This window comes from Thamnophis sirtalis, unplaced genomic scaffold (assembly GCF_051295495.1).
Source record: "Thamnophis sirtalis isolate CommonGarterSnake01/CBP01778 unplaced genomic scaffold, rThaSir2_p1.2 scaffold_6, whole genome shotgun sequence".
NCBI lineage: Eukaryota > Metazoa > Chordata > Lepidosauria > Squamata > Natricidae > Thamnophis > Thamnophis sirtalis.
Window position 1 is genome coordinate 791,956 of NW_028261386.1, and position 19,572 is coordinate 811,527.

The window sequence follows — 19,572 nt, forward strand, 5'->3', positions numbered from 1 at the left end:
CTGGCCATGCCCCAGAGGTCAACCACAATATCAGGGTTCCAAATAGCATCCAAAAGTAAATCAGAGTCCAAGGCAAAGTATTGCTCAAAGTTCCAATTTATTCAGAGAGCCATATTGGCACATCTGGGGAAACCCGAATCTGAAAGCTTTCCAGTTTTCCCCACCCAGTTGAAAGTTCAAGATATTTCCCCCACACCCACAAGCCCATCCCATGGTCCAATCTCCCACTGCCCATGCTGGCAGTTCCACCCATCCAGTTCTGGTCAGGTGCAAAGGTTCAAAGACAAAGGATGACCTTGGCTTTCTAGAAAGAATGTTGTTATGGCTACCTATCATCTAACTCCATACAATCCCCACCTCCCATTTTCCCACCATAGAAAATGCATAGTAGAAGAATAGAAAGTGTGGCAGGCCAGAGATCCAAGAGGAATATGGCCGCAGCCCTGACACACAGCCCTCAGTGAAATTGAGTTCGACACCCCTGGTGTAGGGTCTCCTGCTTGAGCAGGCGGCTGGACTAGAAGACCTCCAGGGTCCCTTCCAATTCTGTTGTTCTCTGTTATTCTCTTATTCTGAGATGTGAGGATGCCATACTATTTCCCCTTCCTGTTTCAGGAAACCTCCCCATCCAAGGGACGCAAAGCGTTGGTTACTTTCCGGGACCTTCAGAGCATCCGTCTCCAGCCCAAAGCCCCCCAACCACTTCCTCACATTGCAAATTTTCTCAAGTAAGAAGTCATTTTGCCCTGGTGTGAAATTTTGGCAGACGACTTGATGTTTTCATTTGGGCCACTGAGCGATTTTTCTCCCCCCTGGCTTTAAGCTTTTCTTTTCTTCTTTTTATAAAATAGTTTTTATTATGCATTTCTACCTTTAAAAAACAGGGGGGAAAGCATAACAAAAAAAGAAGAAAAACCAAGACAAACATAACAATATTCAAAATAGTTACACCGCGTTTTGTATCGGCATGGATGTTTATTTAGCCTTTGTAGTTGTCCATTCTCCATTGCCTTCCGATCGGTTTTAAACTCTGCAATAGTGTAAGAATAGTTTTTACGAGCAATTATAATGATATTAATTGTTCCTGTCGCCATTGTATTTTACACTGTGGTCAATACTTTAAGTTTGATAGTAATTTGTAATTCTGGTTAATTTTTATTCAGTACCGAGCGATTTTCTAATCTTTTTTTTTTGTGTAAAGTTTTTTATTTCTTCATTTTCATAACACATAACCACATGTATCCTATTAACATAGCCAACATCGTATTGTATTATTAAATGTTTACGTCAATTCGTCTCTCCATCAACGCTCAAAAACAATTATTGGCTCTTCTGCTCTCCATACACCATATTTGTAACTTATCCATCATTTTCTTCTCCCTCTTTCCTCCCCCTCTCTACCTCCTTTCTTCCCTCTGTCACTCTTCTCTTCTCTACTTCCCCTTCCTCTCTCCTTCTCCTCTCTCCCCTTTCCACTCCTCCTTTCTCTCCTCCTCTTACCCCCTCCCACCCTCTCTCCTACCCTCTCTTCTTCCTTTACTTCTCTCCTCTGCTTCACACTCTTCATCTCATTTACTTAGTGTATTTCAGCCTCTGAGCAAACTCCATTTTATTTTGATGGTATTTGTAATTCCTTTTCAATATTCATATTTAATTTTAGTGTATTATATTACTCCTGTTTTTTTTAAAGAGAAAGGGGGGGAAGTATACGTATATAGTAATTGTACTTTTAATTTTTATTCAGAACTTAGCGATTTTCTAATCTTGTTCTCTGTTCTTTTTGGCTTCCTTCTTTAGTACCCCCAACCGAGACGGTTTAGATTTCCGGAAACACTTGAAAAAAGTGGCTATTAAAAGGTAAATTAATAGATTTTTTCCCCCCCTCAACTAATAAAGTTTGGGGATATTAGGGGCACCCAGTTGGTATAGTGGCATCCAGTGGAAAATGACGCCAAAGATGTCTACAGGTAGTCCTTGACTTACGACCACAGTGGAGGCCAGACTTTCCGTGGCTAAGCGAGGTATCTGTTCAGCGAATTTTGCCCCATTTTATGACATTTCTTGCCACAGTTGTAAATTGAATCCCTGCAGTTGATAAGTGAGTCACGCAGTTGTTAAGTGAATCTGGCTTCCCCCGCTGACTTTGCTTGTCAGAAGGTCGCGAAAGGGGATCGTGTGACCTTGGGACATAGCAGCGGTCGTAAGTGCGAACCCGTTGCCAAGCGTCTGAATTTGGGGGATCTGATCGTGGAGCTGCTACAAATCATGAATAGTAGTTATGTCTGAAGTGGTATAGGGTCTCCTGCTTGAGCAGGGAGTTACACTAAAACAGTGTTTCTCAACCTTGGCAACTTGAAGATGTCTGGACTTCAACTCCCAGAATTCCCCAGCCAGCATTCGCTGGCTGGGGAATTCTGGGAGTTGAGGTCCAGACATCTTCAAGTTGCCAAGGTTGAGAAACACTGCACTAGAAGACTTCCAGGGTCCCTTCCGACTCTGTGACAGGCAGTCCTCAACTTACGACCACAAGTCAGACGAGAATTCATGCCACGAAGTGAGAAATTTGTCCAGTGAACTTTGGCCCCAATTTTACACTTTTTCTTGCCACGTTTGTTAAGTGGGTCGCTGCAGTGGTTAAATGAGCAAACCCCCATCCGTTCTGTGTATCTGGCTTCCCCATAAACTCCACTTGTCCGAATGCCACCAATGGGGATTGCGTGTCTCTGTAACCGTCATAACCACGAGTCCCTTGCCAAGCGCCTGAATTTTGATCATGTGACCTTGGGGATGCTGCAACGGTCGTTAAGTGTGAAAAAAACTCATGTCCAATTTTCCCAGCGCCGTTGTATCTTCGAATAGGTGTCGGAGGTTGAGGACTACCCGTAATGTGGCATTGTTATTTTTCTTTCTTTCTTCTTAACCAGGAGTCCAGGGGGAACCCCAATGAATAACAAAGAAAACATTGAGACTGGCACAGGATTGACTCCACTTATGACCCAGGCCCTCCGGCGCAAATTTCAGGCAAGGCCACATTAAAACGTCTATTGCTCTCCCGGCTTATGTTGATTTCCTGGGGAAATTGGAACAGTGGAGATTAGAAAAATGTCTTTTATCAAAAGCCCTCATTTGAGCCCAAAATCCCCTTCTCTAAGTGAGACATTTGTTAAAATGAGTGTTGCCCCATTCCACAGTTGTTAAGTTATATCACTGCAGTTTTTCGTTTGAAGGTAAAGGTTCCCCTTGCACATACGTGCGAGTCGTTCCCGACTCTAGGGGGCGGTGCTCATCTCCGTTTCAAAGCCGAAGAGCCAGCGCTGTCCGAAGACGCCTCCGTGGTCATGTGGCCGGCATGACTAAAAGCCGAAGGCGCACAGAACGCTGTTCCCTTCCCACCAAAGGTGGTTCCTATTCTTCTACTTGCATTTTTTACCTGCTTTCGAACTGCTAGGTTGGCAGAAGCTGGGACACGTCACGGGAGCTCACTCCGTTACACGGCGCTAGGGATTCGAACCACTGATCTGCCGACCTTTCTGATCGACAAGCTCATCGTTATTATTATGGTTATTATGTGAATTTGTTGCCAAGTAATACACCCATAGCAAAGAGAACTCCAAGGCAGGTGAATTCCTCAAAGAACAAGTTCATGGGATACTAGCCGATAACCCGGCGTCGCCCAGGAATCTATTTATAGGGGGAAAATGTCCGGACTAAAACTAATTTCTAATGTTGGATTTAACAGACGGAGCCCCCCTGTGGAGTATTGTGAAGCCGTTACTATGGCAACTCCACTGCCCTGGCACAGTAGAAGCCATTTTTATGGCAGTACAGTAGAAGCCATTTTATGGCAGTACAGTAGAAGCCATTTTAAGGCACAACAGGCTGTATCTTAACAGAGCCCACATCCCGAGGGGTTTTAGGGGTGTCTTACCCCCATAGTACTTGTCTCCACAAAATAAGTCATCTGTGTAGCAAGTTTGGTTGAAATTGCTCCAGGCCTGCCAGAGTTATGCTGGAACATACACACACACAGAGCCATTTTTATATATATAGATATCATATTGGCACAGGCTGGTGAAAACCGACTGAATGTTCCCATGGTTTTCACCTAATTGAAAGTAAAAGATTTCCCTTCCCCAAACAATCAGTCATATGGGCTAATCAAGGTGACATCCAGTTGCCTAGTGACTTCATTATTATTCATTCATTCATTCATTCATTCATTCATTCATTCATTCATTTATTTATTTATTTGACTTATATACCGCTTCATAGGGCTTTCAGCCCTCTCTAAGCGGTTTACAGTCAGCATATTGCCCCCACAGTCTGGGTCCTCATTTCACCCACCTCGGAAGGATGGAAGGCTGAGTCAACCTTGAGCCGGTGAGATTTGAACTGCTGAACTGCAGATAACAGTCAGCTGAAGTGGCCTGCAGTACTGCACCCTAACCACTGCGCCACCTCGGCTCCTCTTTCCGACCACCTTTGGGAATGTCCTTGGTTTCCAGGAGAAAGTATTTTGTTTTGGCTACAAAACTCCAGCTATCTCTATTCCCCCCCCCCCCCCCCAAATCCCTCAGATCCAGTATCAGCTTCGGCCAGGTCAGCTTCAGGGTTGACATGCAGCCCCCACCCATTGTCTTCGCTTGACAGAAGGTGGCAAATCATATGATCCCAAGACACTGCTTAGTGACCCAACCCCACCCCACCCCATAACTTAAACAGGCAGTCCTTGGCTTACGACGACAATTGAGCCCGAAATGTGTGGGGTTATGTGAAAATTTGTTCAGGTTTGCTCCATTTTACGAATCTTCCTGGCCGCAGTTGTTAAGGGAGTGACTGCTGTTATTAAGTTAGTAACCTGGTTGTTAAGTGAATCTGGCTTCCCCGCTGACGTTGCTTGCCAGAAGGTCGCGAAACAGGGTCATGTGACCCCGGGAACCTACAACGGTCATAAATATGAATCCATTGCCAACGGTCGTAAGTGTAAAAAAAAAGGTCAGGTCACTTACGTTGTACGTTCAAATGGTCATTGAACAAACTGTCATAAATCAAGGACTATCTCTATTGCTTTGTTTTTTAACTAGATGTTCAGAAAAAGAAGTGCTATTTTAACCAGATTCCTCTCAAGCCTATAGAAATATTGATCTAGAATAAATAGGTTTATCATATGACTCTGTAGATAGAGGTAATCCTTGACTTATGACCACAATTGGGGCCCAGAATTTCAATGACTAGCCAGTGCGATTGTTAAGCAAGTCATTATGTAAGCGGAGTAGATTTTATGACCATTTTATTACAGTCGTTAAATGGAACAGCCGGTCGTTAAGCGAATCTGGCTTCCCCATTGACTTTGCCTGTCGGCTGGGAAGGTCACAAGTGGTGATCACATGACCCCCACCCCCCCCAGGACAGTTCAAGCGTCATCAATGCAAGCTTGTTAACATCTTTCTAAATTGCAATTATATGACTTCAGGGCTAGTGCAATGGTCATAACTTCGAGGATTTAATCACAAGTTATATTTTTCAGCACCGTTGTAATTCCAAACTCGTTAAACCAATATTCGTTAGTCAATAAAAACATGCTAACTTTGCTTCCATTTTTGCTCTTGTTTAGTTTAGTTTTACTTTTTTATTTATTTTGAAAAGTTGTTTAGTTTAGTTTTACTTTATTGATTAGCTTTTGGGCCATATCAAAGTGCAGAGTTCCAGACACAAATTATGACCAAAATCTGATCAAAACCATTTAAAATGGAATTGGATAAAATGCAATTAAAAACGAAATTGGAATAAAATACAGTTTAAAATGAAATTATGTTTCGTTTTTTAATTTTTTGTCTGTACCCCCCTTCCCTGATTTGAGTTGTGAGCCGCCCTGAGTCCCCTTCGGGGGAAAAGGGCGGCATATAAATATAATCAAATCAAATCAAATCAAATTGGAATAAACTGCAATTAAAAATGAAATTGGAATAAAATACAGTAATTTAATATATAGACAAAATAATAGATGATAAAATTATTTCGGAATCCCCTGTAGAACCTACCCCAATTGGTCCCACATATGCCAATCTCAACCGAACCATTTTGCTTAATGTTGTATTATTCGTTTGTTTTTACAGCTGGCTCACCCGAAGAGTCCATCTCCTTCCTGCTTACCTACTAGAAACAGCTTTGAAGAACAGAGCTATTAGATCACCTGGTGGTCTCCACAAACCTCTACGATGGATATACATCACCGCTTTTCGGACAATATGGACTGAAAAAACAAGGATTTTCTTGGCCAAGCTTTTTGCATGCTGGAATATGCTTCTTTCCCTCCCTCCGTCCTGTTTTTTTTTTTTAAACCCATTGTGTAGCAATGCATTACTGAAAAGCTCTTAAAATATATATCCAGACATTACTTTTTCATCCCACTTGGGCATCCAAAACCTCCTTTAACGAAGCTGCTTCGATGTTTTAAAAGCTTTGCAATTTTACTTCTGAGCTGCTCTTTCACAAAGTTTACACATCCTCAATATATTTTTTTTTTAAAGAAGGTGGGTTTTTTTGAGGGGGGGGATGGCATATATGTTGATCTGAAGAAATAGCACTGTTTTTCCAGGGCTTGGAAGAATTCTATTTATTCTTGGCTCCCCATGTTTGTAATGAAGCTGTGTGCACACGCAGAAATTTGTATGCATTTTATACACAAGCGGGAAAGCTTTTGTACCTGCTGTTAGAAGATGAAGGGAAGAGAAATATATACCGTATTTTTCAGAGTATAAGACACTTTTAACACCCTAAAAGAGAGTGAAAATTTGGATGCGACTTATACATCGAAAGTAGCCCACCAGCCTCCATCGTTCGGCTTCAAACAGAGATTTTGCAGGCTGCAAACAATACCAATGGATACTAGTAGACAAAGGCAGGATTTCTTTTTTTTCTTTTTTTCTTACTTTCCTCCCCAAAAACTAAGGTGCGTCTTATACTCTGAAAAATGCGGTATGTGGCATTTCGGCATGAAGGACCAATTTTGGAGTACCTTGAATTCGAGATTGCTCTTCTTGTTATTGGGGTCTCGGCGAATGTCGAATGCTTCTACATCCAGTCTTGGGAGAAAGTTTGTGAACAAGTAAGAGGGAAATCTGATCTTGAATTAACGCAAGTTGCACTAGCGTGGTTACACAATGGATTGTTACACAGGAAAGGTGTTTGCAGGATTCACATTGCAGGTGTTGTGATAGATCAACTGTGCTTTATGTTGTAAGACAGTGTTTCTCAACCTTGGCGACTTTAAGTCCTGTGGACTTCAACTCCCAGAATCCCCCAGCCAGCACAGCTGGAATATATTGTATATCTTTTAATTGTTATAGATGAAGAAATATAAAGGAGGGAAACGGGGTCTCCGGAGGGTGGGGGTGCCCTGTAATATTATTTTTTCTTTTTTGTATTTAGATGTACTATATTTGTATTATTTGCATTTAAAAATAAAGGTAATGCTCAAGCCATCCCGGAAGTCTGTCCCACCACCTGACTTCACCACTCTACATTTTTTCTTCACTCTACCGCCAATAGTACGCGAAGGATCCTAAAAAGCCAGCCCGGAAGTCCCCTCCCGCCGCCTGCCTTTCGCCGCTCTTCCCTTTTCTTCAATCTACCGTCCTTCGAACGCGAAGTTAGCCAGTTCGCTCCGAAAAGCGAGCTCGGATTGGCTGAAACGCCGCCTCGGCGGATATTCTACCCCGCGCCTGCGCCCTGAGCGCCTCTCCTCCCCCCCCCCCGCGGTGCGGCTGTAAGCGCCGCTGCAAGGCTGCAAGCGCCGCTGCCGGTGGCGGGGCGACAAAAGCGGCGGAGGATGGTGGGCGGCGCGACCGTGCAGGGTCCCGTCGGCTTGCACGAGCTGCTTTTAGCCGGGGCTGCGGCTGTTTCGACCCCTGCCGCTGCCGCTGCCTCGCCTGATGCGCCGCCGGCAGCTCCGGCTCCTGCGGGCGGCGCCTGCCCCGGGGTTGCTGCCCCGGGGGAAGAGGAGGAGGTCTGCGTGGTGGGCATCTTCGGCAAGACGGCGCTGCAGCTGGGCTCGGAGAAAGCGGCGTTGGTTAACACGGTCTGCGACCGGCAGGTCTTCCCTCTCTTCCAGCGGGAGGGCGGCGCGGGGTCTCCCGCCAGGGGGCCAAGCCCGGTCCCTGTGGCTGAGTCCCCCCCTCGGCCTTCCTCCTCTTCCTCCTCCTCCTCTTCTTCCTCCTCCTCCTCTTCCTCCTCTGCCAGCCCTTGCCAGGGCGACTACAACCACCTGCAGGCTTTCTACAGCCAGGAGAGCAAGGTCCTCTACCTGGTCCTCACCGCCATCAGCGACAGCCACCAGCTCTTGCAAGCTTGCAAGGACTTGGAAGCCATGGGGGGCTCCTCCCGGGCCGCCACGGCCAGCTTAGGGGTGCCGGCGGGCTCCTCGCTGCCCCACGCCGAAGCCCACGAGTTCTGGAAGCACCAGGAGAAGATGCACTGCCTCAACCTGCTCTACCTTTTCTCCGTCTGCCACATCCTCCTGATGGTGCATCCCACCTCCTCCTTCGACATCACCTACGACCGAGTCTTCCGGGCGCTCGATGGTTTGCGCCAGAAGGTCCTGCCCACTCTCAAAGCCGCCATCAAGGACTGCCCGGTTGGCAAAGACTGGAAGCTCTTCTGCCGGCCGTGCCCGCCTCGCTTGCTCTTCCTCTTCCAGCTCAACCGGGCCCTGAAGGTGGAGCCTCCGCCGGGCCGGGGACAAGACCTAGGGGGCCAGTTGGAGAAGCCAGCTCCCAAGAAGCACTCCCCCAAGCGCCGTCTCCAGCATGCCTTGGAGGACCAGATCTACCGCATTTTCCGCAAGAGCCGGGTGTTGACCAATCAGAGCATCAACTGCCTTTTCACCGTGCCGGCTAACCAAGCGTTTGTCTACATCGTGGCTGGCGGGGCCCAGGAAGGCGAAGATCCCATCGCCGTCTTGCTGGAGCAGCTGAAAAACAACTGCACGGCTCGGGAGACCGACACTTCGCTGGGCCCGGGGTTAGCCGGGCCACGGCGGTACCAAATGATGCGGCACGGAAGGCAGCAGCTGTCATTCCACGCCGAAAGCAGCGGGGGCGCCTCCGGGAGCAGCAGTTCGAGCTCGGGGCAGCTGGTGGATTGCACCTTAAAGGAATTCCTGTTCCAGCACGTCGAGTTGGTCCTGTGCAAAAAGGGCTTCGACGACAGCGTGGGGAGGAACCCCCAGCCGTCCCACTTCGAGCTGCCCACCTACCAGAAGTGGGTGGCCACTGCCCTGAAGCTTTACGAGGTGGCGATTGAAGGCAAGGAGAATGAATTGTCCCCGGGTGGAGAGCTGACCTCCAAAATCATGGGGAGCATCAAAGTCCTGGAGGGCTACTTGGACATCGACACCAAGTTCTCCGAGAACCGTTGCCAGAAGGCCCTCCCCATGGCTCACAGCGCCTATCAGTCCAACCTGCCCCATAACTACACCATGACCATCCACAAGAGCCAGCTCGCTCAGGCCTTGAGGGTCTACAGCCAACACGCCCGGGGTCCGGCCTTTCACAAGTACGCCCTGCAGTTGCACGAGGACTGCTACAAATTTTGGAGCAACGGGCACCAGCTGTGCGAAGAGCGGAGTCTGACGGACCAGCATTGCATGCATAAATTCCATTTGCTACCGAAGTCAGGTGAGTCCAGAACCTTTGAAGTAGAAAAGCAGGAAAGGATCTTGGAAACTCCAGGCGTTGCACATTGCTGTCGTCTCTGGAAGTTCTGTATCCGGGCATGTATTTTCTTCTAGTTTGATGGGAGTTTGTTGCTCTGTGGAACCACAGAGTTTTGCATTTCCCTTCAGGTTTCTAGTCCTCTTTGTTTTTCAGAATACACTACAAGGGTGATGTGGCGTAGTTCGAGGGAAAGGGGAATCTGTTGTTCCCAAATTTTATTTCCCATGAACCCTGAAAGTAAATATAACATTTCAGTAATTATATCATTATGTAAAAAAAAGGCATAAATTATTTATTTAGATATTTTTTATCCCGCCTTTACAGGTGTTCTTGAGTTACAAAAGCTTGGTTAGTGACCGTACAAAGTCACCCAGCTGGCTTTCATGCCTAAGGCAGGACTAGAACTCTCCTGGTGATTGGCCCAAAGCCACCCAGCTGGTTTTCATGCCTAAGGCGGGACTAGAACTCACCGTCTCCTGGTGATTGGTCCAAAGTCACCCAGCTGGCTTTCGTGCCTAAGGCGGGACTAGAACTCACCGTCTCCTGGTGATTGGCCCAAAGCCACCCAGCTGGCTTTCATGCCTAAGGCGGGACTAGAACTCACAGTCTCCTGGTGATTGGCCCAAAGTCACCTAGCTGGCTTTCATGCCTAAGGCAGGACTAGAACTCACCGTCTCCTGGTGATTGGCCCAAAGTCACCTAGCTGGCTTTCATGCCTAAGGCGGGACTAGAACTCACAGTCTCCTGGTGATTGGCCCAAAGTCACCCAGCCGGCTTTCATGCCTAAGGTGGGACTAGAACTCACCGTCTCCTGGTGATTGGCCCAAAGTCACCTAGCTGGCTTTCATGCCTAAGGCGGGACTAGAACTCACCGTCTCCTGGTGATTGGCCCAAAGTCACCCAGCTGGCTTTTATGCCTAAGGCGGGACTAGAACTCACCGTCTCCTGGTGATTGGCCCAAAGTCACCCAGCCGGCTTTCATGCCTAAGGCGGGACTAGAACTCACCGTCTCCTGGTGATTGGCCCAAAGTCATCCAGCTGGCTTTCATGCCTAAGGCGGGACTAGAACTCACCGTCTCCTGGCGTTAGGCCCAAAGTCACCCAGCTGGCTTTCATGCCTAAGGCGGGACTAGAACTCACCGTCTCCTGGTGATTGGCCCAAAGTCACCCAGATGGCTTTCATGCCTAAGGCGGGACTAGAACTCACCGTCTCCTGGCGTTAGGCCCAAAGTCACCCAGCTGGCTTTCATGCCTAAGGCGGGACTAGAACTCACCGTCTCTGGTAATTGGCCCAAAGTTACCCAGTCATAGGTTTGATGCCTAAGGTTGGGCTAGAGTTCAATGGTTCCTGTTGATTGGCCCAAAGTCATTTAGCTGGCTTTCATGCCTAAGGCAAAACTAGAACTCACAGCCTCCTGGTGATTGGCCCAAAGTCACCCAGCTGGCTTTTGTGCCTAAAGCGAGGCTAGAACTCACCGTCTCCTGGTTTCTAGCCTGGTGCCCAAGCCAGGAAACCAAACTGGGTCCAATCTAATATTCAGGAATCAGACTGTGATCAACCGTCTGATTCCTAGTCATGTAGTGCGAGAAATTTTGTAAAGCGTAAAAAATGACGGATCGGATCTGGGAAATTCTCTTTGTTTTATGTTATGGACTGTGGTAAACTCCCAATTTCATTAGTAGCTAAAATATCGCACTGTTGTAGCTTTGTGACGGCTGACAAATGGAAATGTGACCGTGTTTTGTCCGGCCACAAAAAAATGCTAACATTTCATTGTTCGGCCTAAGAAGCAAAAACATCCAGCCAAATGGTTGCAAAAGAATGAAACTGACATATTTTTACTCTTTCTGCCTCTTTCTATGTAGGGGAAAAAACAGAACCGGATCGGAATCCACCTGTGTTATATCATAACAGCCGGGCCCGATCGACCGGTGCCTGCAATTGTGGGAGAAAACAGGCCCCCCGGGAGGATCCCTTTGACATCAAAGCTGCAAATTATGATTTCTATCAGGTAATCCCAAAAAATAAGAGATCCATAACTGGCCAAGAGAAACACACTGTGGTCATCTCTCTCAGTTCTGTATCTATGCATGCATTTTCTTCTGGGTTTGGGGGAGTTTGTTGCTCCAATAGGTTTTCCAAGCTGGAAAACTCAAGAGCTTTGCAGGTTTCTAGTCCTCTTTGTTTTTCAGAATACGATACAAAATTGATGTGACGTAGAGCGAGGGAAAGGGGAATCTGTTATTCCCAAATTTTATTCCCTATTAAATCTGAAAGCAAACATAACATTTCAGTAATTATATCCTTATGTAAAAAAAGCATAAATACTTCAGTTTTGGAATGTAAAGTATGTAAGGTGACTCATGTTTCAAATTCACTCAGCTGTCTTTCATGCCTATAGTGAGACTAGAACTCACTGACACCTGGTGATTGGGCCAAATTAACTCAGCTGGCTTTCATGCCTATAGTGAGACTGGAACTCACTGACTCCAAGTGATTGGGCCAAATTCACTCAGCTGTCTTTCATGCCTATATTGAGACTAGAACTCACTGACGCCTGGTGATTTGGCCAAATTCACTTAGCTTTCATGCTTATATTGAGACTAGAACTCACTGACGCCTGGTGATTGGGCCAAACGCACCCAGCCAACTTTCATGCCTATATTAAGACTAGAACTCACTGACTCCAGGTGATTGGGCCAAATTCCCTCAGCTGTCTTTCATACCTATATTGAGACTAGAACTCACTGACACCTGGTGATTGGGCCAAATTCACTCAGCCAGCTTTCATGCTTATATTGAGACTAGAACTCACTGACGCCTGGTGATTGGGCCAAATGCACCCAGCCGTCTTTCATACCTATATTGAGACTAGAACTCACTGACGCCTGGTGATTGGGCCGAATTCACTCAGCCGGCTTTCATGCCTACATTGAGACTAGAACTCACTGACGCCTGGTGATTGGGCCAAATTCACTCAGCTGTCTTTCATGCCTATATTGAGACTAGAACTCACTAATGCCTGGCGATTGGGCCAAATTCACTCAGCCGGCTTTCATGCCTATATTGAGACTAGAACTCACTGACGCCTGGTGATTGGGCCAAACGCAGCCAGCTGGCTTTCATGCCTATATTGAGACTAGAACTCACTGACGCCTGGTGATTGATGTGACTCATTTAACAACCGCCTTGCTAAGCATTATAAATTCTGGTCCCAATTGTGGTCATAAATCGAGGACTTCATGTACCATTATTGTTTCCCTAAATTTATTTGCTGGAGAAGTCACATGGGGAGGCTCAAATTGCATTAATTACAGTTCGCCTTGCCCCTTCCAGGGTTGCGAGTGTAGTCCTAGTATAGTGCTGGCTCATCTTTTTCCTGTTGCATGCAAAAAATGGGAATGCATGGCGGGGTCATGCTCCGGCGTGCCCACACCCATAATTCTATATGGGCGATACACCCCGCACGTGACCCCCGCCGTCTCCCCTGCTTTTGGTTTGTGATTGACTTCTTTTTCACCCTCCCCAGGCTCCAGTGGCTTTCTAGAAGCCTGGGGAGGGTGAAAACGGCCTCCCTCACCCCAAGTGGCCCTCCGGAGGGTTCAGGAGTCTCCGGAAGGTGAAAAACGGCCCAATGAACAAACCGGAAATCCATTCTCGAACTTCTGATTTGTGCGTTGGGTTGTTTTTCGCCCTCCCGAGCCTTCAGGGAAGCCTCTGGAGGGCGGAAAATGGGCAAAAACGAAGGCCGAAGTCAGCTGGAACATGCGCGCTGGAGCTGACATGGCAACGCCTTGTGTGCCCGAACAAATGGCTCCGCGTGCCACCTGTGACACGCATGCCATAGGTTCCCCATCACTGTCCTAGTATGTTTGAAACCTGCCTCATCCTTCATGCTACCGCTCTCTTTTTTTTTCTTTCTGTTACAGCTGCTGGAAGAGAAATGTTGCGGCAAGCTGGAGCATATCAACTTCCCCGTTTTTCAGCCCAGTACGCCAGATCCAGCCCCAGCCAAGAACGAGGCCTCCCCCAGCCCTCCCGAAGGGGAAGCCGAGAAGCTGAAGGAGAAGGAGCCCCAAACACAGGGGGAAAGCACCAGCCTCAGCTTAGCTCTCAGTCTGGATCAATCCACAGATAGTTTAGGGACCTACCCTGCGGATCCACAGGGTGGCGGCAACAACACAGACGCTCATGGCGCAGCGTCCGAAGCGAAAGGGGAAAAGAGAGCCAGCTTGGTGGATCGGCAACCTTCCACAGTGGAATACCTGCCCGGGATGCTTCACTCCAATTGCCCCAAGGGTCTTCTTCCCACGTTCTCCAGCTGGTCTCTGGTGAAGCTTGGCCCCGCCAAAGCCTACAATTTCCACGCCGGCTTGGATCAACAGGGTTTCATTCTGGGCACCAACTACTTAATGCCCTGGGACATCGTCATCCGGACGCGGACGGACGAAGAGGGCGACCTGGATACCAATTCCTGGCCCGCTCCTAACAAGGCCATTCCGGGGAAACGGAGCGCCGTGGTCATGGGCCGAGGAAGGCGGCGGGACGACGTGGCTCGGGCTTTTGTGGGTTACGAATACGAAGATGCCCGAGGGAGAAGGTTCATGTGTTCGGGACCAGAGAAGATCATGAAAGTGATGGGCGGAGGGCCTAAAGAATCAGCCGTCAAAGCGCTCAATTCCGACATGCCCCTTTACATCCTATCGTCCAACCCAGGGAGGGGACTTAAGCCGCACTACGCTCAGCTGATCAGGCTCTTTGTGGTGGTCCCTGATGCTCCCCTGCAAATAATACTCACCCCCCAGGTAAGAAGAGGGGCATGTAGAACCATTGAGCGTTGAGAGGGTTCTAAATGCATTCATTTACCATATTTTTCGAAGTATAAGACACACCTTTTTTCCCCCCAAAAGAGGGTGAAAATCTGGGTATGTCTTATACACTGTAAGTAAGTAAGATCTTTATTACGGTCAAAGACCAGCAATATACATTTGTCTTTACACTATATTAAAAATACTAACATTAAAATATAATTAAAAGTATTTACATTAAAAGTGGATAATAACAATATTTCCTCCAAGGCCCCTTCCAACTCTGCTATTGTATTTGTATTGTAATTTGTATTATTCTCACTGTCAGGAAATTTCTCCTTAGTTCTAGGTTGCTTCTCTCCTTGATTAGTTTCGACCCGTCGCTTCTTTTTTAAAAAGTTTTTTTATTTTTTAAATGAACACAAACAGAGAAAAACAAAAAAAAAAGACCACAAAACCATCTTCCATTATAAATTGTAGAAAGTGTGACGGTTGGTTACAAAAACCTCCATGTGTCCCTTCCACAGTCATCACCTATAATTCATATCGAATCACATATTTTTAAATCAAGTATGCAGTATGTATATACATTGCTTTCATCATACCTTTTTCAGAGTATACACTGAATTACGCAGTTTTGACCTACCGAAACTCCGCTCCCCCTTGAAAAAATGGACGTGTAGAGGTTTTGGGAGGCTTGCAAAGTGCTACTGGGGGCTGGGGAGGGCAAAAATGAGTTAAAAAACGGGCCATTTTTGCCAGTCCCCAGGAGCACTCTACAAGCCTCCCAAAACTCTGCATGCCCCCTGGTTTTTTTTTGCAAAAAACGAGGTGTGCAATGGGTTTGGGAGACTTGCAGAGTGCAAAAACTTTTTTAAAAAAAAAATTTACCTCTTCAAAATCATGGTGCGTCTTATACTCCGGTGCGTCTTACAGTCCGAAAAATACGGTATCTATCTTTTAAATTTTAATTTACTTATTTGTATCCCATCTTTATTGTTTCTGCAAATAACCGAAGGTGGCAAACATAACTGACACACCTTCCTCCTCCTATTTTCCTGTAACGATAATTCTTTTATTAAGTTATTTATTTATTTTTTACAAACATATCACTGCGCGAACACTGTGGCGCCTGGGTATCATATGTTCTAATACAAATAAAACTAATAGCATTAGTCATTACTTTCAACCAACTTATATATTTCAATTAATAATGCATATTTATATAAAGTTGCAGTCTGTCATTATTCGATTATTCCATTTCTATTTGTCTTATTATTGCTCTTATTTTATTATATAAAAGTGTATACACTGATATTCCTCTTTTCTCTTATTTCTATCACTTATTCTAACTTTTAATCATGTCGTCATTTGTTAAAAAAACATTTTCTTTCTATCCTAACTTCTAATCATGTCACCTACCTACAAAAAAAGAGAAAGAGAGGAAAAGCAAATCAAATCAAAACAACGCCAAAAACTTAAAATCATCTATCCATCATCTCTTACCCACTTTAATACTTTAATTGCTATGTTTTTTTTTCTTTTTGACTTGTCTCCCATATTCCTCTCTTAAGATCGGTTCCACCACAAATCCGCGAAGCCCTTATCCGCGGAGACATAAGCGCAAAGACTAATTCGCGCCGTTCGAAGCGCTAAGGAAAAACGCGACCCTACCGCGATGACATAATCGGGGAGGGCAAATCCGTGCATTCCCAAGCACTCAGTACCCTAAACCTAACCCTAACCCTAAAACAAACCCCTAAACCTAATCCTAACCCTTATCTTAATTGAAATCGGCTTTCTGCTGCGACGCCATTTTAAAGCGCCCTTCTGTTGCTGCGCTGTTGTCGCGGCGGTGATGACGTCGCGGCTTTAGCGACCCGCTTATGTCTCCGCAGATAAGGGCTTCGCGGTTTTGTCGTGCCACGTTAAGATCTTTATCTCTTTCTACATCTGTTTCTTGACTGTTCAATGTAAGTATTTTTCTCACCTCTACCCTCCTACGCCGCTAGTTTCCCTGTAATAATAATTCTGTGAGGTGGGTTGGGCTAAGAGAGACTCTCTGGTCCAAAGTCACCCAGCTGGCTTCCATACGTAAGGTGAGACTAGAACTCACCATCTCCTGGTGATTATCCCAAAGTTATCCAGTCGGCTTGCATAGCTATGGTAGAACTAGAATTCAGTGTCTCCTGGTGATTGGCCCAAAATCACCCAGTTGACTTTCATGGCTGAGGCGGGACTAGACCTAGCAGTCTCCTGGCGATTGGCCAAAAACACTGCCATAAATGTAACTAGGTACAGATTAACAGAGTTGGAAGGGACCTTGTAGGTCATCTAGTCCAACCCCTTGCCCAAGCAGACTCTAAACCATTTTTGACAGATGGCAGTCCAGTCTCTTCTTGAAAGCCTCCAGTGATGAAGCTCCCACAACTTCTGTTCAATGGGTTGATTGCTCTCACTGTCAGAAAATTCTCCTTATTTCTAGGTTGAATCTCTCCTTATTCAGTTTCCATCCATTCGTCCTTGTTTGGCCTTTAGGTGATTTGGAAAAGAGCTTGGACCCCACCCCCTCCTCTCTGTGGCAGCCCCTCAAATATTGGAAGACTGCTCTCCTGTCTCCCCTGGTCCTTCTCTTCCCTAGACTAGCCAGGCCCAGTTCCTGCAACCGTTCATCATATGCGTCAGTGTAGCATTCATGAATTGGAATAGGGCTTAGTAACAAGGTCAGCCAATAGGAGCTGAAACAGTTTGGAGCCTGGGCGTGGCTTAGCTCTGTAGCTCTGAATCTGTGCTAAGCTCTTAAGCTCTGGTCTGCTGCTCTGAAGTGAAACTATTGTCTCCTCTGTATTTACTTGTATTTACTACCACATTGGAAAACCTGCTTTTGGTGTTGTATATTTACTTCATGTGTTATATTATATATAAAAAGAAGTTAATGAATCCTACTGAATCCATTACCTGTGTGTGCTTTCTGGATGTGATTGCTGCAACAAACTCTTGACAGTATGTTTCAGTCTCTAGTCCCCTAATCATCCTGGTTGCTCTTCTCTGCACTTTTTCTAGAATCTCAACATCTTTTTTTAGAGCGTGGTGAACAAAACTGAATGCAGGTCTCTAGATACTAAACCAGTGTTTCTCAACCTTGGCCAGCTGCCTTAGAGTAGCACGCTCTACCCCTTTGCTAAACCAGCCGTGGGCGTGGCCATCGCTTGACTCATCCGACTCATCCGGCCTGCGAGTTTAGACATTCTACTCCCCCTCCCCACATGAAAAGAACTCTGTTCCAACTGCCAGTTTCCTGACATTCCGTTACCTCAGCTCCAAGCGAATGCATTCGCTGGCTGGGGAATTCTGGGAGTTGAAGTCCGGACATCTTCAAGTGGCCAAGGTTGAGAAATAGTGCTCTAGATACTAAACTAATTTACATTTAATGTATTTTATGCAAAAAATGAAAATGAAAGTTGCTTCTTTCTCCTCTCATCCAGGTGCAGCCAGGGCCGCCTCCTTGCCCTATATTTTACCCAGAGAAGCAAGAGATAACTCTGCCTCCCGATGGGCTGTGGGTCCTTCGCTTTCCTTACGCCTACGTCACGGAACGCGGCGCCTGCTTCCCGCCGAAGGAGAACCAGCAGTTGATGAATTACAAGGTTCTTCGAGGGATCCTAAAGGCTGTTATACAATAGACTTTGCGATCAGAACTGGTTCTGCAATTCTTGGGTTTACTATTATTATTTTTTTAAAATATATATATATACTGTATTTTTCAGAGTATAAGACACACTTTCCCCCCATAAAAGGGGATGAAAATTTGGGTGCGTCTTATACACTGAATGTATCCCCACCCACCCGCCATCCCCCACCCTTTGACCTCTGCCTCCCAACAATTTTCCTCCTTGCAGCAAATAGAAAAGAGCCCGCTTCAGCACAGCCTGATTAGCACAAGCAGCTGATTGTAGGTTGGATCAGCCTCCCGACCATCAGCTGTTTCAGGCTGCAGAGATTGCAATTGCCTATTGCTGCCTCTGTGCATCCCACTTTCGGCCTCTGCATCCCATTTTTTTGCCTCTGTGTGCCCCGTTTTTTGCCCATTCTGACCCAGCCCGCTACTCAGAACGGGTAGAAAATGGGACGTGTGGTGGCTGAAAATGGGTCACGGAGGCCAAAAATGGGGTGCGAGGCGGCGGCAATAGGCTATAGCAATCCCTGCAGCCTGAAACAGCTGATGGTCGGGAGATCCAACTGACAATCAGCTGCTTTTGCTAATGAGGCTGTACTGAAACGGGCTGTTTGCTGCAAAGAGGCAAATTGCTGGGAGGCAGAGGGAGATTTTTTCCCCTTGTTTTCCTCCCTAAAAGTTAAGTGCGTCTTATACTTCAGAGTGTCTTATACTCTAAAAAATACGGTAATAATTCTTTGCCTCTTCACCCAGCTGGAACTGAAATGATGGATTTTGATTGCATATATAGCTGGCATGCTTGCAGCAATCACTGGTTTAATTGGGCAGAGCCACCGTACAGGGCGGAAAATTTTTTCAGTATTGATATGATGTGTTAAGTGCGAAGTCGGGATATAATCGTGGGTATGTCAGCAGTACAGCAAAGTTGCCAAGCTCTGTTGATCGTAATGAATGAAGGAAGAAAAAAAAATTATAATAAAAACATTTGTTTTTCCATTGTTCATCACAACTGTTCCACTTTATTTCCAAACAAAACGTGATGGCTGGGGCATTCTGGGAGTTGAAGTCCACAGGTCCTCAAGTTGCCATGGCTGAGAAACACTGAGATTCAATGTCGACGGAGTTTCTCAGTCATCCAGGTCGTGGTGGGCCTAAAGGTGCTTTCTTCAAAAGGCAACTAGACTTGTTTCGTTCTGTTTTTGAAGAGGGTTCACTTCTCATCAAAAGAAGCTTCTTCAGCTCTGACTGGAGGGTGGGGAATGGAAGGATTTATACTTCTTGCACACAGCTGGTCATTTGCATCCTTTTAGGGTCATTGAGGCCACTTGGAGGTTTATCTGTGTCCTCTGGATCACCTGATTAGTGCAAATG

The 19,572-nt window shown here is 46.3% G+C and overlaps 1 protein-coding gene and 1 long non-coding RNA gene across 2 annotated transcripts; both read left to right on the forward strand.

Moving 5' to 3' along the window:
- The first annotated feature begins 1,794 nt into the window (after window positions 1-1,794).
- Window positions 1,795-6,335, forward strand: LOC148044839 (uncharacterized). The gene is made up of 3 exons (XR_015697116.1): window positions 1,795-1,857; window positions 2,925-3,021; window positions 6,117-6,335. It is a non-coding gene; the product is annotated as an uncharacterized LOC148044839 (long non-coding RNA).
- Window positions 6,336-7,767: 1,432 nt separating this feature from the next.
- SMG8 (SMG8 nonsense mediated mRNA decay factor) lies at window positions 7,768-18,261 on the forward strand. The gene is made up of 4 exons (XM_087717084.1): window positions 7,768-9,677; window positions 11,583-11,728; window positions 13,647-14,522; window positions 18,011-18,261. The coding sequence occupies exons 1-4, from the start codon at window positions 7,832-7,834 to the stop codon at window positions 18,206-18,208; spliced, it is 3,066 nt and encodes a 1,021-aa protein (XP_087573210.1). The 5' UTR covers window positions 7,768-7,831; the 3' UTR covers window positions 18,209-18,261.
- The last annotated feature ends 1,311 nt before the right edge of the window (window positions 18,262-19,572 follow it).

What these genes read in the sequence shown, in the direction of transcription:
- SMG8 (XM_087717084.1), top strand. Translation starts at nt 7,832, where the DNA reads ATGGTGGGCGGCGCGACCGTGCAGGGTCCCGTCGGCTTGCACGAGCTG. An exon ending in CCATTTGCTACCGAAGTCAG is followed by an intron (nt 9,678 to 11,582) that starts GTGAGTCCAGAA and finishes CTTTCTATGTAG; the next exon opens with GGGAAAAAACAGAACCGGAT. An exon ending in AAATAATACTCACCCCCCAG is followed by an intron (nt 14,523 to 18,010) that starts GTAAGAAGAGGG and finishes CCTCTCATCCAG; the next exon opens with GTGCAGCCAGGGCCGCCTCC.